Consider the following 25607-nt stretch of genomic DNA (forward strand, 5'->3'; position numbering starts at 1 on the left):
CCCTCCCCACATTGCCCTCCTTATTATCATAATTAATAGAGCACAACAATCTTTTCAACTCTTTATCTTTTTGAGCAGCAGACTTTACTGCCGTTAAACAACCATTTTCAATAGCAACTAAAAGAGCATTAAATTGCTCTTCATAACCTACACAAGAAATCCTCACAGACTCCTGCAGCTCTGCCACCTTTTTCAGCACCCAATCCACTAAGTCAGGAGCTAGATAAGATGGGATAGCACATAGCGCGGTAGGACTGCCCACCTCATTCAGATGCCTAGAAGAGCAACCCACCTGCAACTCACCCAACAATACCTCACGACTGCTTTTCTCACTGCAACCATCATCCTCGAGCTGCTCCGTCGACAAAGGTAGTTTCCCCATCCTTGGGACAAGCTCCCCAGATGAGAACTTCAGTGGAAGCCTGCTGATCTCCCCATCAGAAAATTTCCACCCCAATGCAGACTGCTCTAAACTCCCCTTCCTCGAAATTCTCAACTTCCTCCCTGCGATGAGTCATTACCGACCCACCAGGGTGGTCGACGACGACCGGCAACCCTTTCTGTGCCTAGACTAGGTCGGCCTGACCACCTATGGGCGGTGTGGGGAGGGGACAACACCCCTGAGCCAAAATTTCGGGCGAGGGCCAAAATTTCTTTTTCCAAACCTTCTTTGGGCCTGGGCCTTGGCCTAGCCCATCTACACCAGCCTGCCCAACCTACAGAGGCCCCAGTAAGCTTTGGCCCAAGCCTAAGCCCACGTGCTACATCTTTCTGCTTACGCACTGTTTCAGCCATCTGATATTATTAGCAACAGCCCCACTTGCTTTTCCATTTCAACCAACATGAGAATGGTGTTTTCCTCATTCAAACCCACCATAGCCTTGCCACCCTCCTCACGACTTTGTGCAATCACCGAAATGGAAGAACCTCTTGTTCTTAGCAGGCCTGCCCTATCTGCTGGTTTCATTGCTCGAGGCATCTTGAGAGCCGTACGATCATGTGGAAGACTTGAGCGACGTCGTCGAAGGTGGAGGCAACCATGAAATCACTCCACCTTTGCCTTTATCTTTCTCACCTAAAACAGAGGATGAAGCAAGAGCTCTTTCAAATTCTCTCCAAAATTCCTCCATCCTTCGCCCTACCTCCCTACCGGTACCACTATCAGATCGTGCCTCTTCTCGGGTCCAAACTCCAATAAGGAGAAGAACCTACCATAATAGTTGAGATATCTCTGCATCAGTACTTGATTCCCCCTTCTGCAAGTTCTAAGAAACTCAAAGGATCCTCCAAAGGCTATACATTCCTTCACCTTTACAACCAACCATACAAAAACTTTTTTATCAAGGGAGATATACTTCACAATCTGACAGCTGATCTACGTGATTCTCCACCACCTTTCATTTTTCCTTCTAAATTCAAACAACTTAAAATCAATAATAACATTTCTATATGATCCCATTGCAACCAACAACCACTCCAAAAATAGAAAACAAAGCACTAGAAACCACGATACTCTAAATGTCATTAATGCCAACAGCGATGTAGCACCATTGTCATGGTTTTTCACATATGCATGGAGAAATTAGTGTTTATGAGAGAGAATTATCAACAATTAGGCGGCCTGGTTTTCTTTAGGGGGGGGAGATTTGAGATTCTTTTTCCAATTTCTAATTCAACAAACTTACCATGCAACTTTCACAAGATTTGACATTTAAAAAGATAACAAATGCTAATGTAAGTAACGAATACATTAAGAGCTAATGATTAGGAAATGAATTCTTAAATTGAGATTCTATTACACATTTTGTAAAAAAAAAAAATTCAAAACGCATCAATTCTCTGGCGACCTCCGTTAAACGGGAAAATTAATTGTTGCCTCCAAGGAACACGGCCCATCCCCACCCAAATGCATTGAACATTTTGTTCCAACAATCAAGCTGTTGCATCATCCTTGGTATCTTGTCCTAGAAGGTTGTCATCATATGAGACAGGTATCCTTAACCTATCATGAACAGGTACTCGTTTAATTCCAGTATTCAACTGCTCTTGTTGATTCTGCACATTAGATGTGAGCTGCGAACCATCGGACAAACTGACTGCATTCCCATTCATAAATGCATTGGCAGTTCCTTCTGAACCACCCTCTTTCTTTTGCTTTGTTCCTTGCCTAATATTTGGTTGTTTGAATTGTTTCTGCACAACAATAAGGTAACATTAGCTAGCACTTTCTATTCTCTAAAATTATCATGAATGATGCAACAATACCGATAATTTTAGGTCCGCAACAATGCAATGCTGCAGTGCAAGGAAAAGATTCTTTACCACACTAGTCAGTAAACATTATAATAAATATTTAAATAATGAGATGTAGACAACCATCACCAAAAGTGAAGGAGAGCTAGAAAGAGAGAATGCACCAAAGTGGCAACTAAAAGCATGATTGAATGGGAAAGGCACTTCAATTTAAATTTTCAGATTGACTAACATTATATTGTTCGAGGTTCTCACTTTTTTTATTATGCCTATTGGAATTGAGGAATTTGCTTACTTCAAGAAACAATCTCCCATCCCTCCATATGATAGCAGGGATTATCAGTAAGTCTTTCCAAGGTCCATTTACTTAATTAAACACAGCCTAGAGATAGACGCAAACATGAACATGATACCTATGTGCAGGTAAATAGGAAAGGGAAAAGATACAGTTAAGCTAAAGCATGGCAATTCATGTTACATAAAAATAAAAATAAATGAACTATAGTTGCAAACCTCAAACTCCTTTGCCTTATTCATTATCACTTTATAGGCTTTTGGTTCTCGTGCTTTAATGATGCGCCATAATATGCCACCACCAGTTCGAGAGCGGCTGCCATCTGCAGTCATCTGACCTCCACAAATTTGAATTGCATCCACCTGAAACTCTCACAATAATTACAGATATCCCAACAGCAGAAAGTACCTACTGAGGGGAAGTAAAAGGGAACTGAAACAATATTAAGAATCAAAAGGCACTCTTTCCAGGTATTAAATACGTCTCCCCTATGAGCAATCAGAATTTCAACTCCTGAACGCATAGAAAACACATACAATATTAAAGATTTAGTGAAAAAGATACTTCAATTGAGATATGTACTCTTCCTACAATGTAAACAAAGCCAAAGAAAATTTCCTGTCAGTTGTCCCCACGTAGAGCTCAACCATGGTTGCCCAAATAGGCCATGTGCAACTAGGCAATTATTCTAAAAGGCGCACATGTTCACCTAAGCTTAGGCAACAGCCTAAGCAGAGAGCAAGGTATAATGTGCATAATGTGTATTATACTCCTATTTAATTTATATGCACTGCTAACCTTGAAAAAAGCACACAAGCCCCTGAATCTATAGGTTCTTAAATAACTTTTTGTCTAAGTTAATGGTCTGTTTTAGACCTCAAGTCTTCTAACAGCATAGTAGAAGAAAACCCACTCAACTGGTCCCATAAATTACCAGCAGAAAGCCCACTAGCGGAGAAAATATTTTAAAAAGAAAAGGCCATAGAATAGGGTACTTAAAAGTCCAAAATAAAAAAACCTTTGGCTACACTTACAAAATTTCTTATTTATGCCTAATTTTTTTCCGGATCTAAAATAGCAAACATGATTGACACATTTTGAGATTAAAAAAAAAAGATTGGAGTGTGTTAAGTAGTAATAGGTGATGCATGTTTTCAACTCTAATGTAATTGCTTTTTACATGCATACTGACTGATAAAACTAGAAGAAACATACAAATGATATCAACATACACAAATAGCAAATCACGAGGTAGTTTAGCCAGAGGACATCATAGCTCAGAGCACATGATTGAAAGGAGCAAAATGGCTTCTGTAAGAGAAATCTGCAAGGGTAGGTAAACAATACTGAGCGTCAGAAACTAAGAAAGGACATATGGCCCTAAATAGAGTGGATTAGCATTTTTAGCCCTAGGCCGGTCCAAATTCCAGCACAACCAAAATTCTCACCTTTCCTCATATGAGCACGTACATTATGTTCAATGACTCCAAACCATAGGATCACTTTTCCTCTTAATATTACAATTTAAAGGGAGATTGAAAGAAGAGGTAGATAGTTCAAGAAGCACATTGAACTTTAGGGTATACATAAAGTAACTCTAAGTCCACAGCCCATTCACCCAATAACAATCACTTGGTCCAAAATACTGAGGCCACAAGCCCAGTGGTATTCAAAGAGGTAGAGTAGAAGGATATAAAAAACCAAATAAATATTTTAGAAGGTTACTGATTAAAAAAAAACAATTAACCACAGCAAAGGCATATAAGTAGTGCAAATAATCTGAAAGGTGACTCATATTTCAAATTTGCTGAAGATAAAGAAAGCAGCAGAAAATAATTATATAGTGAATGGGAAAATTATTACTTCCAGGGTTATATTATATAACATAGCTTCTCTCCATGAGTAGTTAACATTTAAGACAAATGTTTTCTTTACTCAGAACCAACTTTGCTGGTTAGCTAATTGATCTAGCATGCATTTCCTATGAATCCAACACAAGATTAAACAAAAGGGTATAATACCTCCTTGACGAGATCACTGAGTGCAGAAATTCCCAGACAACCAACAGCCGCATATACCATATATGATTTCTTCTCTTTCAGAAACCTACATGTATCTAACACAAACCTAAAAAGAAGAGAAACTAGAAAATTTCAGTACAAAAGCATGAGTGCCTAAATTCTTATAGTTGCAATGGAAAAAGAATTAGATGACTATTTGTCAAAAAATAAAAAATAATTAGACAACTGATGAATTTGTCACCTGATGTTTGAAGTTCATTGCCTAAAATGAAACCTAGGGTAACAAATTGAAACTGAGATAGAATAAATATGATGTTTTCTTCCATGATATGAGAGAAAAGAAAACGAATTGCAGATCTATTGGCACTTAACACTTGACAACATTGACCAAATTAAACAGAGGTACCCAAGATTATTTGGTCATCACGTACTTATTAAAGACAACACACTAAACAAGTGATCTGAATAAGTTGAAACAACAGTATAATTATTCACATTATCAATACAGAAAGAATTATGCATTGAACCAAGAAGCCATGTCCAATAAGTAATAAATTGTAGAAAGGAGCCTTGTCAAAACAGAGCACAAGCATGTTTCTTCCCAGTTCTGCAGAAAGTTACCTGTTTATATCTGTAACATTCGACCCTGTGCCACCCTTCTTTTTCTTATTCTTCTTCTTACTTGCCCTGCGCTTGTGGTTTTTATTTTGAGATCCTTGACTTACTAAATTCACATCTCCACCACTATCTAGTACCTTCTCATTTTGGGAATTAGGCTCCAGCAATTCTCCTTCTTCCACATCATGCATCTCAACATCGTCGATGTCTTCTAGGTTATCCTCTTCGTAGATGGCTTCCAATATGTTGTCTCCTGCCTCCATCAGACTAGGGTTTTTGCGAAACTGAAGAGTGAAGTGTGAGGGTGAGGTCAAGCTCTATAAAACTTTCCAAAGTCAAAACGGCACCGTTTTCCTTGAGTATGGATAGAGGTGTAACCAGTCCGGTCCAGTCCAGTTTTAGACAAAATTTAGGACCGAACCGGTATGTACCGGTTTTGCATTTTCAAAAACCGATTATACACCGGTTACCCCCCTAAACCAGTACTTCACACGGCACACGACCACATCACAAACTACACAATAATCCCATCACTACACACGGCACACAGCCACATCACAAACTGCACAATAATCCCACCACTTCACACGGCACACGACCGCATTGTTTGTGATGCACAATAATCCGATCACTTCACACATCACATGTCACACACAACACAAATTCACAATTCCATCAACAACCATTTTCAAGGTTAGTCGGAGAGTCACTTACCTCCGTGCGGTGGTTGATAGGATTGGAGAGCAAAATGCCACTGTCAAGGGATGATCGAGGTGCTCTGTGACAACGAAAAACGAAGTTAGATCCAAGTTGAAATGACGAGGGACACACGGAGGAAAGACCGAACAGAGAGATAGAGAGAAAATGAGAGGAACAGAGAGAGTGAGGCAAGGAGGCGTCGGGACAGGGGGCTGCGCGCAGGAGGAGAGAACGGAGAGAGAGACAGAGAGGGGTAAAAGGAAGAGAATGTGAGAGGGGGAGAGAGAGAGAGAGACACCGACGGGAAAAGAGAGAGGGGCTTACCTGCGGCAAATGGTGGCCGGAAAGACAAGGAGCAGCGTGGCGCGGTGGAGCAGAGAGCAACAAGAAGGCAGAGGGCGACAAGGGAGAGGAGGGAAATCAGAGGGAGAGTGAGACCGAGATATGAGACTTACTGTGCGACAGCGTGCTCGTGGTGCAGGGCTTGGCCGACCGCAGCACCCAGTGAGGCTGCGATACAGCGGGGAGGTGTGAGTGAGAGAAAGAGAGAGCGAGACAATGACAGAGAGAAAAAGAGACGGAGGAGAGGACTTACCGGTAGACGGTAACAAACAGAGGGAGAGAAGAGAGCCGTTCCGCCGGGGGGTGGGGGGGGGGGGGGGGGTGGGGCTGTTCTACGCAACGCTGTCGGGGGCTGGACGAACGTCGCGGGATATGGCGGCCCGTGCGACTGATATGTACTGAAACCCTAGTCTGGAGGGGAGGCCTTTGATGGTCGTAGTTTGTCGGGCATCGTGTGAAGTTTACGTGTTCAAGTCTTTTGTTTTTAAGTTGTGGGTATTTAAGTCATTTTGCTTGTTATAATTGTTAGGATTTGACTGAATCTCATTTGGGTACGATTGGATATAGAAATGGTTTCATTTTATCTCATCTCATCATTATAATTTTTTTAAATTCTCATACAAAATATAATAAATAATTCAACTCTTTCAAATACCAAAATAATAATAATATTAAAAAATAATATTCTAATAATATTTTATTCAACTTTCATCTAAAACTATCTTATTTCATCTCACTATACAAACGAGACTTTAGTGGGCCGGTGGTTATTTGGTTCAGTTATCTGTTGGGTAATGTCTAGTATGGTAGTGGGCTATTTGTTAACATGCGTGCATGGGTTGTTTATGTATCTATTTAAATTCCTGCAAGATTATTAATGAAGTACATCAGTTGTTTATACAAATTTATAAATTATTTTTCCTAAATTACAACAATCTTAACAGTGGTATTAGAGTCGCATTCCTACGACATAGCAGAAGGCACTCGGCAGTAGGGGTGGGTAGTGGGGCCCCACACCCTGCTGCCCCTCCCAGTTCGCCCGCCCCCACCTAGGTGGGGCGAGTGGCCTTGCTCGCATATGAGGCGTCCAGCGAAGGCTGGGGACAAAGGGGTCCTGCCTCGCTCTGGTTTCTCCCACCCCGCATATTATATATTATTAATAATATATATAATTATAAAAAAAAAAAAAAAAAAAACTCCCAAAACGATGTCGTTGTTGTGACATGGGTTTTTCTAAAACTACTCCAGACTAAAACGATGTGGTTTTGTCTAGGGTGTTAAGAGCCCCGGCCCCCATGCCCGGCGACTTCCCCCTCCATTGGACCCTTGCTTCTCTCTCTCTCTCTCTCTCTCTCCATCCGTCCATCGTACGCTTATGTCGTCACCATCCATCTGCATCTCCATCGTCGAAGTTAAGTCAACGAATCCGAAGCTTTAATTTTTTTTTTTTTTAAAGTTATGGAGATTTGAGGAAGGTTGAGATTAAATGGAAGAGTTGGAGGATGTGATTGTGTCTTTGTGAACTGTGTGCTATGGAGATTTGATTGTGCATGTGTTTTGAATCTTTGATGTTGTGATTTTGTGTTTCGGATTGGAACCCTAAAGGGTTCAGATCATTATCTACTCATGCATGCCTCTACTCAGTGGCATGTTAATTTTGCTAGAAATACCAATGACTGGAAGGTGGATCTCTTTACAATGTTCTTTGACTGGTTGTATTCAAGTATTGTATTGTGATACGTATCAGTGAAGATAAATGGGAGTGAATTTCTTCATCTAGACACTAGCCTTAAATATGTTAACCTGGATAACTTAAGGAAGTGGGAGGTCTTAGCAATAAATAGGTGTTGCATGTGTAAGAAGATAAATAATAATAATAAAAAAAAAGGATCACCTAATTGGGACACGAGGTTGCCTACACTTTATAAAACATGGTCTATGGCTTGTCTATAGGATAGAATGGGTTATGCCTCCTTCAATGCTGAATATTCAAACATACTAGAAAAAACAATTTAGTAACCATCAGTGTGCACTCTGCTATGTTTTATGGTACATTTGGAGGGAAATAAATGAGCATGGCTTTGAGGATATTGAAAATTCAAAAATGGAGCTTAGTATTTATTTCTTATAATAAAACTAAGTTTCCTCAAGCTACCTCCCATATTTTCCTTTGTTGTTTCTCTGTGTGGATGGATGTACATTTCATATGCATGTACGTTTGTGTCAATCGATTGAAGGAAGAATATATCTACGTTTTTTTATCAAGCATATATCTACTTCTTCTATAAATAAAGCATAAATCTAATTACATACACTAGTGTCAAGAGCAACCTGGAATAACAAAATCAGAATAATAATAACAAGAATAGTAATAGTAACAATAATAAGAGTAACAATATAAATATAGTTATAGAGTTTAGTTTAAACAATAAATCCAAAAATCACTCATTACAAAAACACACATTGGGGATAACAATAAGATTGCTATCGAGATCCAAATATGAAAAAAGGATTTGACTATTGTTGTGGTTGCATTAAACATATTCTAAAAGATAGTAATCAAACACGGTAGTTGGGGGTTCTCTCTCTTTTCTACGTTCCTTTTTAAATAGACATGTGCATTGAATTGCTTTTTTTTTTTCTTTTTTAATGTGAATTCTTTGTGTTTATATTTTCATTTAAGATTTTTTGCTTGTTTTGGGGAATGTCTTCTCCGTCAGATTTTAGTGATAGCTTTCATACCCCTACCCCAACACCTAACTCTACACCTGGACTAACTCCACGAACCCTAGTCCTAACCCTACGGAGACGGAACCTTGCCCTGCCCCCAAGCCCACACAAACCAAGAAACTTGTTTCCATATTTTGTTCTTACTTTACCAAATTAGAGGGTAGTGACCCCAATAACCCCTAAGCAAAGTGTAACCACTGTGGTAAACTCTATGGATGTCACTATAGGAAACATAATACATGATACATCACAATTAAAGGTCCCCTTAGAAGAACAATGCAAGAAGAGTCCAATATTGAGATCCTTACAAGAGAAGAGTTAATCTAGACTGGAGATTGGAATAAAAAATATGTCAGATGTGAGTAGTGGAGGTTTAACGTTGAAGGGGTATACAAAATATGATCTCGATAAATGGAGAAAAAAGTTAGATCGTATGGTTATCATGAACAAGTTACCTTTTTAGTTTGTGGAGAGGAGAAGATTCCAAGAATATTCTCATTGCTTGGAACTTAGATTTAATCTTCCTTCAAACTACATAATGGCAAATGATATTTAAAAAATATTACAAGAAAGAGAAGGATTTGTTGAGGGACCAATTGGCGAGTCAAGTAGTTTGCCTCACTACTGATATTTGGATATTAGTCCAAAATTATAATTACATGTCTTTGACTGTGAATTTCATTAATTGTGATTGGACACTACACAAAAATATTGTGAAGTTTTGTCAAATTTTCGATCACAAGAGCGAGACGGTTGGAAAGGCCTTGGATGCCGCAATAAAGGAGTGAGGGTTGGCACGGGTTTTGGTGGTTATAGTTGATAATGTCTCGTCTAACGATGTCACCATGTGATATCTTAATACTTATCTTAGAGAGACAAATAAGACAATCTTAGGTGGTGATTGTTTGCATGTTAGATGTGCTGCACATATTTTGAATTTAATTGTGACTGATGACTTGAAAGATGTTGATGACTCGGTTGGACGAGTCAAAATGGCTGTGAGATTTGTGAGATATTCTCCTGCTAGATTGGAGAAATTCATAGTTGCTACAAGGAATGCGGGCATAACATCCAAGAAGAGACTTTGTACTAATTTCTTACAAGATGAAACTCAACCTTCTTGATGTTGAAGGCGATCCAAGAATATAAGGCAGCTTTTGAATTATTGGTTGATAAAGACATTCAATATGTCAAATATTTTGATAAGCACGGGGATTAGGAAAGCCTATTGATGATGATTGGGAGGTGGTTGCTATTTTTGTAGATTTTTTTAGGCTTTTATGAGGTCACATTAAGACTATTTGGTTTTTTGTATCCTACATCCAATGATTTTGTCAACAAATATGTAAGGTGAAAGAAAAATTGGATAAAATATGTATGAGTGACAATATTAGGATGCGAGAGATGAATTTGATGATGAGGGTCAAATATGACAAGTATTTGGGGGGATTTGAGTAGGCTAAATATTTTGTTATATATGGTTGTTACTTTTGACCCCCAAATCAAGATTGATGGCATGATATATAGTTTTGGACTTGCGCACGGGGCCGCATGGGTTGAACTTATTGGGACAATGGTTAGAGAAACCCTCAGTAAATTGTTTGATGAATTTATTGTGATCAGGGATAGTAATGCACCTACACCTACACCTCCCCCCCTCCTGAAGCCGGGGCGGGAAAAAAGGGTAGGTTGGCATGGGGTGAGAGCCTCTCATAGAATCCCCTACTAGTTCGTCAATCTACAGAGGTAAAGTTGGAAGTAGACTGATATTTGGTAGGAGATCTTCTCCCATATACGGCAGAATTTAATATTTTAGAATGGCGGAAGATCAATGCCGTGAAATATACTGTCCTTTGAGAGATAACTCGCAGTATTTTGGCCATCTCTATTAGCATTGTTGCCTCAGAGTCGGCCTTTAGTATCGGAGGGCGCATATTGGATCCAATCCAAAGTTCTTTGTCTGCTACCACTGTGGAGGTATTGATTTGCACGCAGAATTGGATCAAAACGACGAAAATTCACGTTCCAAATGTTCTTAACTTTAAGGAGGCCGACGAGGAGGAGGGTGCTGATCAGCTTGGATGTGGTAATCGTTGATTTCATTTCATTATTTTGATTTATTTTATTTATATTCATTTCATCGGTATTAATTTCAAATTTAATTGTTGTAGCAATACATAAGACGACGTCTACCTTCACTGCAGTATGACTTCACCATATTGGACTCCGACCCACCGTTGCCATTTGCCATAAGTTTGTACAATTTGTTTTGTCCCTTAATTATTTTTTGTATTTATATAATTTTTGGTATCTAATTATTTTTATAATCTTATTGTCATATGCACAGCTCAAGCGTCAATCCTAATCCCAATGACCCAAGCCCAAGGACCAAAATTCAAATGATATATTCTCAATATCTATCTTGATCCACATCTCATATTGGTTAGTCAGATTTTAATTTCTGATTTTTTTCATTTCTATTGGTTTTTTGTAATTTTAATTTCAATTTCTTGTTTATAATTATAATTTATCTTCCTTATCTCACGACTCCCAGCAGACAGTACTAAATTCTAATTACGTTTTTCCATCTTTGGCCACCCGCCCCAAATGTCAAACAGCTCACTTAGTAATTACTAGTTAGTTCAGTTGTATTTAGTGATTCAATAATTTGTAATGTTAATACAATGTCTCTTTTATGTTTGTAATTTTGTAATTGTTTTCTCTTAATTTATATTATTGTAATAGGTTAGTTATTATTATTAATTTATTAGGTAGGAGTAGTACTTCATAGTTCATTTTCTCTTAATTTGTATATCATTTCTATTATTGTAAATTCATTTTTATTTGTTATATATATATATATATATTGTTAATTTATGGGCCCAAAATGGTTCTAGGCCGTTTTGGGACCATTTGGGTCATTTCTGTTGTTCCTAGGCTATTTTGAGCCTAGAAACAGCTTCTAGGTCATATTGGGTCCAAAAATAACTTCTGGACCAATGGCCCATTTGGGGGGCACCGGGGAGGAGGGTGTCCGCCCCCGCACACCAAGGGTGGGTGTGGGGGTGAAAATCTCACCCCCGGCCTATGTGGGGTAGGGGCGGGGAGGTGCTACCCCACATCGTATGGTGCGGATAGCACCCCTACTCGGCAGGCCCAGTTATCTGAAGTAGTGGCATCGTTGAAGGGGAGAATTTGCACCTGCGGGAAGAACAAGAAAGGCAAAAGAACATGTTAGGAGCAATGTTGCAGCAAATTAATAACTTGGCATCTAGTTATGAGCAGTTAGCAGTGATAGATAGAAATCACCAATCGAGTGAAGGATCCTTAAATTTGAATGCTAAGGTTAGTAATAATCTTTTATTTGAGGGAAATGGGGGGATACATGCCAAATCACTTAGGTTGGATTTTCCCAAGTTTGATGGGTCAGAACCTATGGAGTGGGTTCTAAGGCCCAACAATTCTTCGCCTATTATCACACACCTGATGACCAAAGGCTACAGATAGCCTTCTTACACATAGAGGGCAAGGCCCTCTATTGGTACTATTGGTTTATGGATTCAAGCCCAATTCACACTTGGGGATGAGTTTGTAACAATCCTAAAGGATAGATTGGGGCCCTCAGCATATGAGGATCCAGTTGAAGCATTTACTAAACTAAGGCAAACCACTACTATGGAGGATTATCAATCACAGTTTGAGGCTTTGTCTAATAAAATTAGTGGGTTGACAGAAGAACTTTGAATCAATACCTCCTTAAGTGGGCTTCAAGATGATCTTAGAATTATTGTTACTATGTTTAAACCCACAACACTGTCTGCAACATTTGGGTTAGCAACATTACAAAATGAAGAGGTGTCTCGGAGGACTCAAGGGTTTTTACCCAAAAACCAGCCCCAAAACACTACTACACATAACCCCACTCTCAAATTGCTAGCTCCAAACCCCATACTGAGACTTCCAGCCCCACCAAATAGACAAGAATCGAGAAACATACAACTTAATCCACCTAGAAAACCTACCCTATCCATTAGAGGAATTTCATTCACTCAAATGCAAGAGAAAAGGGAGAGAGGGTTATGTTACTACTGTGATAAGAAGTTTCACTCGGGACATTGGTGTAACAGGCCCAAAATTTTTTTGTTAGAAGAAATGTGGATTGAGGAAGAGGAAGAATCTGAGAAGGTTGATGGAACCTTAGCTGTAATGCAGATAGATGAGCCCACAGGAGAAGAAAAGGGAGAATTATTGGGGATTTCATTACATGTTATAGCAGTATCATTGGCACCTAAAACTATGAGGCTACTAGGGGAAATAAATAATCAAAATGTGTTGATATTGATTGATACAGGTAGTACCCATAGTTTCATTGATCCATATGTGGCAAAGAAGGCTAAACTGCCAATGGGAGATAGCCAGTTGACAGTTAAAGTAGTAGATGTAGCTATTCTTTCTTATCTTGGTTATTGTAAGGCAGTCCCATTCATCTTACAAGATATTCATTTTCTAGCTAATCTTTATATGCTAACACTTGGTGGTTGTGAGGTGGTATTAGGAGTCGATTGTCTAAGTAGTTTGGGCTCTATCTTGTGGAATGTTTCTGACTTGACCATGCAATTTCTTCTTGGTGATGTCAAGGTTAAGTTGTAGGGACTACAGTTACCTACCAAGAGTCTAGAGGAAGAGGATCATATCAACCAACTCAAAAGAGGTTCGGCTAAGGCTTATGGGTTCAAGTTTTGGATGGAACCAAGTTGGATTCAAAGATTGCTATGTTACTAGCTGTGAAGCAAGTGCTGGAGAAATTTCATGGGATTTTTGTTGAACCCATGAAATTACCCCCTTAAAGTTTTGATCACAAAATACAACTGTAGGAAGTGGCCAAACTTACTTGTGTAAGGCCTTACAGGTACCCTTATTACCAAAAAGAGGAGATAGAAATATTGGTGGCTGAAATGTTGCATAGTGGTATTATTAGAACTAGTCAAAGTCCTTACTCATCACTGATGTTGTAAGTAAGGAAGGCGGATGAGAGCTGGAGAATGTGCGTAAATTATCGTGCTCTTAACAAAGACACTATTAAAGATAAGTACCCAATCTTTAATATTGATGAATTACTTGATGAGTTAGGTGGAGTAGTAATTTTTTCCAAACTTGATTTATGTTCGGGATACTACCAAATCAGGATGAATCCTGATGATATCCCTAAGAGTGCCTTTAGGACTCATGAGGGTCACTACGAGTTTCTGATAATGCCTTTTGGATTTACAATAAGTCTTTACGGGAGCATTTACAACATCTTACTATGGTACTGGAAAATTTACAATCCCAAAAATTATTTGCAAAATAATCAAAGTATATTTTGGCAGCAACGAGGTGGAGTATTTGGGGGATCTAATTTCCATAAGAGTAAGAGTCGATCCTCAGAAAATCACAGAAATGCAAAACTGGCTAGGTCCAAGGAATCTCAAGGCCTTAAAAGGCTTTCTAGGCCTCAAGGGATATTATAGAAAGTTTTTCAAAGGATATGGAGCTATCGCAACCCCTCTTACATCTCTCTTGAAGAAAAACTCTTGCTTGGGATGACAATGCACAAGTAGCTTTTAACAAACTTAAGGAAACTGGGATGTATCCTCCTATTTTAAGGTTACCTAATTTTACTAAAACATTTATTATGGAGTGTGATGCATCAAGAGAAGCTCTAGGAGTTGTTCTAATGCAGGAGGGGTAGCCAATTGCATATCTCAGTCAAGCACTCAAAAGGAAAAAATTTGAACTTGTCCATTTATGAGAAATAATTACTAGCTCTAGTGATGGCTATAAGGAAGTGGAGACACTATCTGTTGGGGCAAACTTTCAAGGTTCGCACTAACCAACAAGACTTGAAATATTTACTTGAGCAGAAAGTGGAAACCCAGCTCAGCAAAAGTGGGTGTCAAAGCTCTTAGGGTACAACTTCTCAATGGAGTTTAGATGAGCCAGAAGGGAAGGGGAAATACAAAGATGAAGCACGGGGAGATGAGCTAGAAGGGAGATGAACCTGGTTCACACTTAGGGTGTGGGGTGTGGGGTTTGACACAGTGGCTGATGAGAAAATTTATTTATAGATATATAGAGAGAGACTCAAAGACTGTTTATCTGGACTGAATTTTGTTTCCGGCCCGGTCCAGAATTTGCAATCGAATCGGGTTTAAAACTCGGGTACCGAATTTATAAAAAAAAAATGCCATTGAATCGACGTCGCCAAAACGACGTTGTTTTTCCTTCATAATAAGCCCTGTAGCCCCGAAAGTTCTCTCTCTCTCTCTCTCTCTCTCTCTCTCTCTCTCTCTCTTCGAAACCTTAGCCACTGCAGTATCGCCAGACAACCGATGTTGCTCTCTCGCCAGACGTTTATCACCACCTTCGACAAAAACTGCCGCTAGCCTTTTGGATCTGTTTTCTTCTCTCTCTATTGAATCTGTTTTGTTCTATCTATTGATTTAGGTCTGTATTGATGAGAATGTTTGAATGAAATAATCTTTGAGGAGTATTTTTATGGATCAGATTTAGATTTGTGAATCCCTAGCCTGGCTTTCGAATCATTTTGCTAGTTTTTGAATCCTTTTGTTGGTTGTAGGGTCATGGTACTGTCTCTTTCCACTGTCTCCTTTCAACTTGTACTATAAGCTTTTAAGTTTAAAGCCAACTTTTTAGCTTTTACAGAGATAGGCTCTTTTCCTTTGCTCCATTGTCTATTCTCTTCTATTAATTTATATACCTTCTGCTTTGTTACTCAGTGCTTTATGCTTTCTTTTCTGATAGTGACATTTATGGCTTTTTTGGGGTTTCTTGTTGCCATTGCATTGTTCTTTTGTACTAAAGAAATCTATTAGCTAGTTGCGCTAATAGATTTTGGATAAAGCTATTATTTTTATTAGATTTTTTAGATTTTTTTCCATTTTCTTTAAATGAAAATGACCTTTTATTAATGTTTGTCAAATATGGTTGGAAAAAAAATTAAAAAAAAAAATTATGATACAACTTTGTGCCGGAAAAAAAAAAAAAAAAAGAAGTATTAGCTAAGACAACTATTCTCTTTAAGGGTTACTTGTAAGAAACTTTAAAATGTACAATTACATGCCATGTGTTTGGTATTTCAAAAGTATCATATATATGACAGTCCTTGTAATATATCCAATTTTAGATGGATTGCTTTGCTTTGCTATACTATTTGTTTTGAGATCGCCACTTTTGATATGTTTCTCAAATGTTTTGGCTTTGTCCAGAATGATCAGGTTTCACCTTTATATATAAAGCTTATATTATGGTTCATAATCACAACTTTTAACTATGATGAAAAACCGAGTAGGATATAATGATGACCTAAAGAGTTAAGATATTAAGTGCGAGTTGACAGAGAAAAGGGACCTAAAAGAAAAAATATGATTAGTTTGATAAAAAAAAAATGATTAGTGTGAAGAGGTAAAATACACCAGGCCCAAAATAGTTTCTAAGGTTTAGCCCATAAAGAGGGCTATCACTAGAAGACAAAATATGAGAGAATGAGAGGGGACAAGAAGGGACTAAGGGGTGAGGGTGTCAGAAGAGAGGGAGTGTCAGGAGAAAGTAGGAAAGGAAGAGAGGGTTAGATACGCAAAGCAGACATCCCTCACTACTACCGAGCTGCATGCATGAAGAGGGTCAGATAAAAGGGACAGAGAGCCAACGGTTTCAGAGTCTTCTTTTCGGTTCTTCTTCGACTTCTTCTTCAACCTGAGAGCTCCATAGAGAACTTCTTCTCCAGAAAATAGATCTACAACTTCCATTATATAGTGAAAAATGAGAGGTTATGAGAGACTGTAAACAAGCTTATTATAATGAAATCGCCCCTCCCCAAACCTCTGTGGACGTAGGCCTAGTGCCGAACCACGTAAATATATGTATTCATCTCTTCTTATTTTCTCTGCACTTAAATACTGTTCATTGCCATGAATGTACGCACTGACACTGTACAGCCGCACTGGACCATCGCCGGGGGACTCTGTACCTCATCGATGAGACCCAGTTCGAAATACCTAAGTTGCTGGAATCTGGCTCAAAGGTGTGCAAAACATGACGTTAACAATTAGTATTCATGTTTCAAGATTGTGGAATCATAACAAGGTTTGTTTAATATTGAAATGTATGTGTGTTTTTGAAGTGAACTAATTAGGAGATAGTATATAAAGAAAATCTCTTTGGTTTTGTTAGTTAGAGTAAGGGGGAATTATATGCATATATAGCTGTAAAAATTGAGTACTAGTTGAGATAACAAGGCCACTTCATCACCTAGTTTTTTTTAAAAATTAGATCAGGATGTAACATCTCACCCACCACTCAGCGGCCAGCTTCTCCAACACTGCAACCACATACACAGTTAGGCCTCTCTCTTTCTCTCTCTCTCTCTCATTGTTGAGGAGCGGTTATAAGTTGGGTTTTGTGAGCATAAATTGAAGGAGAAAATCTATTTATAAGTTTTATTTTTTATAAACTTAACACGATTGATTGGAAGCTTTTCACATCAATTATGCTAATATAGTGATTGGTGTTTTAATTTTTGAGCAATGCTATACGTACAAAATTCCTTTTGTTAGTCCTATTTTGAAATTAAAATTGAAATTTCATAATTTTTAACATATCAATAGCTGACACGCGAAAAAAAAAAATTTCTTAAGTACAATTAGTATTTTTCTTAGTTTTTTAAAGTTATAATTGAGAATTCTGTTATATACAGTCAATTTTGAGTATTTTTTGCGCATTTCACTCACGTGATTGGCCAAACCATTTATTTTATATTAAAAAAATCACGTAGCCAATCACATTAGTAGAGTGCGCAAAAATTACACAAAAGTGACTATACATAAAAATTTTTAATAATATTTTTCACTTATATAATGATGTATTAATAGATCGGCTTATGTACAACAAAACTCAAATTGAAGAAAAGCAAAAAGGGAAATATGAATATCGATTTAAAACGACGTTATCTAATGTTTTAATAAGAAATGCCTCTTGGCCAATGAATATTGCTTCCATCCCCTTTGTCCATTCTCTTCTCCTCGTTTTCTCTCTGTCTCTAACCTCTCTCGTGCCGGTGGCCCAAACCGCCATTCGTCAACGGATCTGCCGCCGTTTCTATTCTCCGGAGCCTCCGATAAACTCACTTTTTTGAATTTTGTTATGAACCCCGTATGGAACCCTAGTTATGCATATCCCTGTCTGTAGGCTAGGTCGTGTTATGGGCCTTTGTGGCCATTTGATATTTGTTATTCATTTGCTCAAGTTTGTTAGTGGCAGTAGGTAGTCAAGTATGTAATGGGCTTAGTGGCACGGGCTCCAACCATTTCTGTTTGTTAAGTTGCAGTTAGTGTCGTGACTCCATTAGTGTAGTGGCCAGTTAGGACAGTTATTCAATTGACCAAGTTTATTTTCCTTGTTTATAAATATGTAATTCATCTGTCAATGAAACTATGAGTATTTCCACAATTGATTGAGTATTAGAGGTGAGGCCCCTCGAAGAGCCTTTACAGTTTACTAAATTTTTCAAACACAGACCCTAACAAGCTCTTATGTATTATCTCCAACTTTTGTTGAGGGTATGATTTGGTTGTATTGGATCGTGTATGTTTGCTTGTTATTTGTCCTCTTTATTTGAACTTTGGTTTTGTTTCAGGGTAATGTTAGGGATCCCGCCGTTACCTTTTTTTTTTTTATTTAAGGTTTTTTATGTAGTGATTTATAATATTTTATTTTTTTAAAATATTTAAAAATATTAAAAAAATGGTGTAAAAAAATAAAAAAAAATTAAATATTTTTTTCACATAATTTTTTTAACACTTTTTAATTTTTTTTTTACATTTATAATATTATTAAATAACATTTTTTAATCATTATGTGAAAAAAACACTATAAAATAAAAAAGTAATACTAGAGAAAAGTCATTGTAGCAGTGCACACTTTGCACTCACTGTATGACTACTTCTAGTTGATTGTTCCTAATACTCACTTAAGAAAATGTGTGGTCTAGATAATGTCACATTATGTGTACAAAATAAATGCTCTCAATAGTAACTTCTATCTATATTTATTTAAAAATAAAATAAAATTTTGGAACGGGACAAATGAACGGGATCCCGCTATCATTTTCCTTTGTTTTATCATCTTTGAATCGGCATTTATGTCCTGACTACGAGCTTTCTCAGTTTTTTTTTTTCCTTAATTCTGAATAAATCTATTTGTTAGAACTATGGTTTCATTTTGTCATCAATTACACGAATTGAGTACAGATCAATCTTCATCCTCAAACCCTTTACTTTCCTTCTAATTCCCTACTCATTCTCTCTTGGCTGCTTATATAGCGATCAAATTATAACCATTCCCACGTGTGATTTGGTCGCGAAGCTCCACATATAGCTTCTTTTGAAGTTTGGCCTGGGATGGTATGTAGCTGCTTCATCTCGCAGTGCTCCAGCTCTTCAAGAAGCCGAGGTTATACAAGTATGATTGGGACAATTTAAAAAAACTCACGTATTTTGGTGTCTCTTATCTTGTTCATCATTATCATCTCTCAGTCTCTCCCGTCCCAGAATCCGGCCTCTGGTAAATTATCTCTTCCATTTCTTCACCTTCTTCTTTCCTTCTCGATTTTTGTCATTCACATTTTTTTCCTATTGAGTTCGACATTATCACATCATCAATTCCCCCAGACCCAACCAGCGGCTCTCTTTGTACCTCTTCTCCTTGCATTATCTGCTTGTCTATTCTGGTTTGTTTCTTCGTAATTTCAAATTTTACATGATGACGATAATTTATTCAACTTTTTGTGTACTTCATTTCTCTATGGGTTTTTGCTTCTGATTTATTGAGATAATGAATTCTTTAGTTTTGAAATTCTAGGCGGTTAGAGCTACCCTAGGTTATGCCTGCTATAGTGGTTGACCTTTTGGCCAGTTGGACAAATGTAGGCGGTATTCCACAAATTACAGTTATGTGGAAGATGGCACCTACTTGTATTCTGTGGTGTGTATGGCAAGAGCGACGTTTGAACAAGGAGCACTCATTAGGGGAGCTTAGATTATTTTTTGTTAGAACTTTGTTTTTATGGGCCAAAGCTGTTGAATGGCCTTGATTTTCATATTTTTTTGTTTCCATTTCTTCCTCCTAGATGGGTGTTACCTCTTATAGACCATCTTGTGTATTTGGGCTATGTTTATTCTTATTATTACAATCATTTACTTATAAAAAAAAAAAAGTTCCTAAATTCTAAAGTGAAAATCTGTCATCGCCTTTGATGCTTCTATATATTCTTATCACTCATTTTTTGTGTTTTTTTGACGTCTGAACTCTTATTTTCAATCAGATTGGCTACAGTTGGTACTTAGTACTTGCATGAATTATGGTGTTTATTACTAGCTGTGCTAGGCACAAGCCTACTGTACATTACGACAATGGCTGTGTGTAAGTAATTTTTCTCACTATTCTCCACTTTCCTTATTCATTGCTTTAATTTTAATGTGCTTTTGTTACATTACGACAATGGCTGTGTTTACTTATAAAAAAAAAATTACGACAATGGCTGTGTGTGTTATTGCTACATGCGTCTTTTTTTTTCCCTCCCTAGATGTTGTGAGGTCTGTGGAAAAGTTCTCCATCAAGATGTGTTCACCGAAGAACCTACTTTTGTCAAGGGTGCAGGAGGAGAGGTATGCCACTGTTTTCTTGTTAATGTTCTTATTCAAACTCAATTAGTTGATGAGATGAGGTGTCACATTTCAAGGAGTTAGCAATATAGATACATAGTTTGTATAGAGTCTGATATTGTTTCTATATTTTTTTTTTTTTTATATTTTTGTGCGCTTGCTTTTGGGAAGGTTTTGTTTGCTAGGATAATTTATATTTTTTTATGAGTAGCTGCACAGTTTAGTTCATATTATTTCAGCACTACCATAGCATTTTGGAAATATCACCTATTGGCATATATTTGGACCAACTAATTGAGTTGCTGGTGCTTTAAAATCATGGGTAATTTGTTGCATAAATTTAATATTTGGGAATAGTAAGGTGGATGGACCCTGAATAAGGCTCTTCTGCACCAGATTCTCTCATGTAACATTTTTTTTAATAAAATGTTGAGAGCTTTGAATTTTCACTGATTGGGATAGCCATGTTTTGTTTGAGTTGAACCCTTCATAATCAACATGATTTTGTAGTTTCTTCATGGACCTAACCTCATTGGAGCATGGATTTGGGACATTTTGGGCTGTTTTTGTTAGAAAACAGTTGATGCTCATTTTCCATTGTCACGTATATTTGCATTTAACATTTTTAATTATATTTCTATTGTTTCAATTTTGTCTAACCTCCTTTCCGATGAACTATTAAGTTCTCATATTGATTTTGTGTGCTGAAAATGTGCATAAATTACAATACCATCAAATTATAGAGGAATTGATTTCCCTATCGAAAAAAAAGAGGAATTGCTTTCAATAAATTTATTATCTATTCATTTATATATATGTTTTTATATTCATTTTTATATATATTTAAAACTAGACATGAGTAACTCGAGGAATCGTAATGTATATTCTGCTTGACTTTTGATTTTTATACCATATTTGTTTGTTTATAATAGTGTATTTAATAGAGCAATTGTTGTGAAGGGAATTGCTCTAGCAATTGCTCTCATCACCATGTGATGGCATGATTGAGAGGATTGGCTAGTTGGAAGATGATGTCTTTATCTAAAGGTGGCATGATCACCTTGGTTAAAAGTACTCTTTCCAATTTACCTACATAGTTCTTGTCACTGTCTCCCCTCCCCACAAGGGTGGCTAATCATGTAGAGAAGCTTCAACGAGACTTTTTATGGAATGGGGTGGATGAAGAGTACAAATTTCACTTAGTAGATAGGATATGGCACGCTCTCCAGTTTTTTAGGGAAGGCTGGGGATTTGAAATTTGCTTGTGTTTAACTGTGCTTAGGGCTATAAAGAATTCGGTCCGGGCTGGCAAAACCGACCGGACTGGATCGGACCAAATTCTGGACTGGTTGGTCTCGGTCCCAAAATATGTGGACCAATGAAATTCGGTCCAATCCCAGGGTCTACAAATTTTGGACCAAACCGGACCAATGACCGAACCCCAATATATATTTTTTAAAAATTTAATATATTATTTTTATATAGTAAGTATATAAGTTAATGATGTAATTTTCATCTGATTTATTATCATTGACCATATAAAATATAAAATAATATGATACGGTTTGGATAGTGAGATGAGATGAGATGGTTTTAAATGAAAATTAAAAGTTGAATAAAATATTGTTAAAAGATTATTTTTTAATGTTATTATTGTTTTAGGATTTGAAAAAATTAAATTGTTTATTATATTTTGTGTGAGAATTTGAAAAATTTGTAATGATGACATGAGATGAGGTAAAACACTTTCACTATCCAAACATGACCTATTTGCTATCAATTAATAATAAATCATAAATCATGTAATAATTTATGTCATTATATGTAAATGGTTAATACATCATACATACTATACTATTTACACTTAATTAAAATAGTTACATAATTTTTTTTAAATACCTAAGTTGTAAGCAAGTATAAATAATCTATGTACAATGAAATTATTTGATATTCATTAACATTGGCTTGAGCAAGATGTCGAGTATGGCTTGAGCGAACACTAGGGTTTGTGTTTGCTATGTCACGTGAGACTTGAGCGAACTCACGGGTTGAGATTTGCTTGAGCCCACTGTCGAGCGTGTCAAAACATTGAGAAACCAAGAAAAACCGAGAGCTTTTTTTTGGAAAACTTGTCTGCTATGTAGCAGCTTCTTCTCATTGAGTAGGCCAAAAATGCCATTCTTTACAAGGTAAGAACTATACATGGTAATAACTAACGTATAGCTCCTAACTATTAGCATCTATACATCGTAAGAATAACTATTGAGTATATACGGTAAGAATAACTATAAGCATCTATACATGGTCAGAATAATATCAAATAACTACATTAACAGAGCGCACCTCGAGCAAACTCACGGGTTGAGTTTTGCTCGAGCTCTAGTTCGAGTGATAATCGAGGGAACTCACTATTGCTCAAATTTTCAACTCCAAAACCAGTCTCCACCCCAACAATTAATAATTATACATACTAAAGAGTAAAATCTAAGTTAGTAAGTAGTAACTATCAACATCATAAATATAATTATAGTAAAATATTTTTTTAATGATTTAGTTACATAATCCACATTAATAATTCACTTAATTTTAATTTAGTAATTTAAATAATTTTTTTTATTAATTTATTTGAAAAAAAAAGATGAAAAAATAATAAAATAATTAGGTCGGACGAACGGACCCGATAGCTACAGTCCAGTCCGGTCCTTAAGGATGTTCAGTCCGGTCAAAATATGGTGGATTGTGTGGTAGTAGACTCAAAATATGGCACGCTTGAGGTTAATGGTGCTTCAATGAAGTCTATTCCGCATGGCCATGAGATGACATTACCTTAAAAAAAATGAAGTTGGGAAAGGTTGGAGGACAAAGGCACCTCCTAAAGTAGTTTATTTCACCTGGACAACTTGCCACCATGAATAACTTAAGGAAATTCATACCATTGTAGTTGATTGGTGTTGAATGTGAAAAAAGAATAGAAAAATTGTTGATCACCTTTAACTTCATTGTGAAGTTGCCAGAGCCATGTGGAATGACTTCTTTAATTAAGTTGGCATAGCGTGGGTTATGCCAAGAAGGCTTGAGAATTAACCTTTCAACATCTGAATTAGTGCCAGTGGGGGCTGTCCATTAAGTGGAGAATTTAGCTTCACTCTTGGGTTGCAAGGTATCATCTCTGCCTCTTAAGTATATTGGCTTACCATTGGGTGCTTCCTTTAAATTTGAAAGGATTTGGAATGGTGTGGTCGAAATGGTGGAGCGTAGATTGGCTTCTTGGAAAAGGTTATATTTGTCGAAAGGTGGTAGGTTGACTTTGATTAAAAGCACTCTTTCAAACTTACCCACCTACTTTTTGTCCTTGTTCCCGCTTCCCACAAAGGTAGCTAACCACATTGAGAAGTTACAAAGGGATTTCTTGTGGAGTGGATTGGGGGAAGAGTTCAAATTTCATCTGGTTAATTGGTCAAATTTTCGTACTCCAATATCTGGGGGAGGATTGGGGATTTTCCACTTGATAAAATTCAATCAAACCCTATTGGGTAAATGGTTGTGGAGGTACCAACACGAAAGGGGGCCCTATGGAAGTCTGTTATAGATTCCTAGTTTGAAGAGGCTTGGGGAGAATGGTGCTCGAATGAGGTATGAGGCACACATGGGGTGGGATTGTGGAAATATATTAGGAGACATTGGGAAACCTTTCGAGGATGTGGAAATATATTAGGAGACATTGGGAAACCTTTCGAGGACAAGAACATATTGTGCTGGGTGATGGTTCTCGTGTTAGATTTTGGTATGACAAATGGTGTGGTAACCATAGCCTTAAAGACAACTTCCCTGCTATCTTTGAGCTCGCAAGAGAAAAGGATGCAGCATTTGCCGACCTTTTGGTCTTTTCCAATGGCTCCCCTCAATGGAATATTGATTTCATCAGGGCAGCCCAAGATTGGGAGTTGGAGACTATTACAGAGTTCTTTACGGCATTGTATTCAGTAAGTATGCCAGGGGCACTGACGATAAGATGCACTGGAGTCATTCCAAGAAAGGTAATTTCACTGTTAGATCATTTTACCAAGTTTTAACGAGTCCTGGAATGACCATGTTCCCCGTGGAAGAGTATATGGTAGACGAAAACTCCTTCAAAAGCGACTTTTTTTGTTTGGACAAGATCCTAACTACTGATAATCTGAGGAAATGCCGGGTAATTGTGTTGGATTGGTGTTGTATGTGTAAGAAGCATGAGGAATCAATAGATCATTTGCTTTTACACTGTGAGGTGGCCAGGATCATGTGGGATATTTTTTTACAAGAATTGGATTGTCATGGGTCATGCCTCTTAGATTGGTGGATTTCCTCGCAAGTTAGAGAGGCCTTCACGGTAACTCACAGGTGGTGGCCATTTGGCAAATGATTCCTATTTGTATGTGTTGGTGTATTTGGAGGGAGAGAAATGCTAGAAGCTTTGAAGATCGCGAGAGAACAACGGATGAGCTAAAAATTTTCTTTTTGAAGTCATTGTTCTTATGGGCGGGGGCCATAGTTTGTAACGTACTAAGTGTCCATGGCCTTCTACTTTCGATTGTAACCTCTAGTTAGGTGCTTCTCATGTATACTACTTGCGTACCTAGACTTTGCCTATTTCTATGAATAAAATTTATTGATTACCTATCAAAAAAAGCTTGGGTTATGCCTAGAAGGATAGTATACCATCTTGCACATTAGAGACGATTATACTGCAGTACAAAAATTGCAGCAGCTTGAAAGGTGGCCCCTTTCTGATTACTGGCGCATTTGGAGGGAAATAAGTGATAGAAATTTTGAAGACCTCAGGTGGACAATGGACAAACTATCATTTTCTTCTTCAAAACTATCTTTCTTTGGGCAATTGCCTTAGATTTTAATGGACTAAGCTTCTGTGATTTCCTTGTATCATCTCCT

The 25607-nt window shown here is 37.5% G+C and overlaps 2 protein-coding genes across 7 annotated transcripts in view; one reads left to right on the plus strand and one right to left on the minus strand.

Annotated features, from left to right (window-relative positions):
* Positions 1-25607, plus strand: part of LOC121243375 (transcription factor IIIB 60 kDa subunit-like) — a 64735-nt gene that overhangs the window by 18428 nt on the left and 20700 nt on the right. For 2 of the 6 annotated variants that reach the window (XM_041141488.1, XM_041141493.1), the window contains exons 1-3: positions 18489-18550; positions 20339-20436; positions 20600-20681. In XM_041141488.1, the coding sequence (XP_040997422.1) occupies positions 20375-20436; positions 20600-20681 (144 nt within the window). In that variant the 5' untranslated portion in view covers positions 18489-18550; positions 20339-20374. The other 4 variants (XM_041141490.1, XM_041141491.1, XM_041141492.1 and 1 more) reach the window with 4 other exon arrangements.
* LOC121243379 lies at positions 1682-5690 on the minus strand. Its single transcript, XM_041141497.1, has 4 exons — positions 5191-5690; positions 4570-4675; positions 2767-2910; positions 1682-2193 (listed from the first exon to the last, which is right to left on the minus strand). The coding sequence occupies exons 1-4, from the start codon at positions 5448-5450 to the stop codon at positions 1933-1935; spliced, it is 771 nt and encodes a 256-aa protein (XP_040997431.1). The 5' UTR covers positions 5451-5690; the 3' UTR covers positions 1682-1932.

Source organism: Juglans microcarpa x Juglans regia, chromosome 8D (assembly GCF_004785595.1).
Source record: "Juglans microcarpa x Juglans regia isolate MS1-56 chromosome 8D, Jm3101_v1.0, whole genome shotgun sequence".
NCBI classification, from domain to species: domain Eukaryota; kingdom Viridiplantae; phylum Streptophyta; class Magnoliopsida; order Fagales; family Juglandaceae; genus Juglans; species Juglans microcarpa x Juglans regia.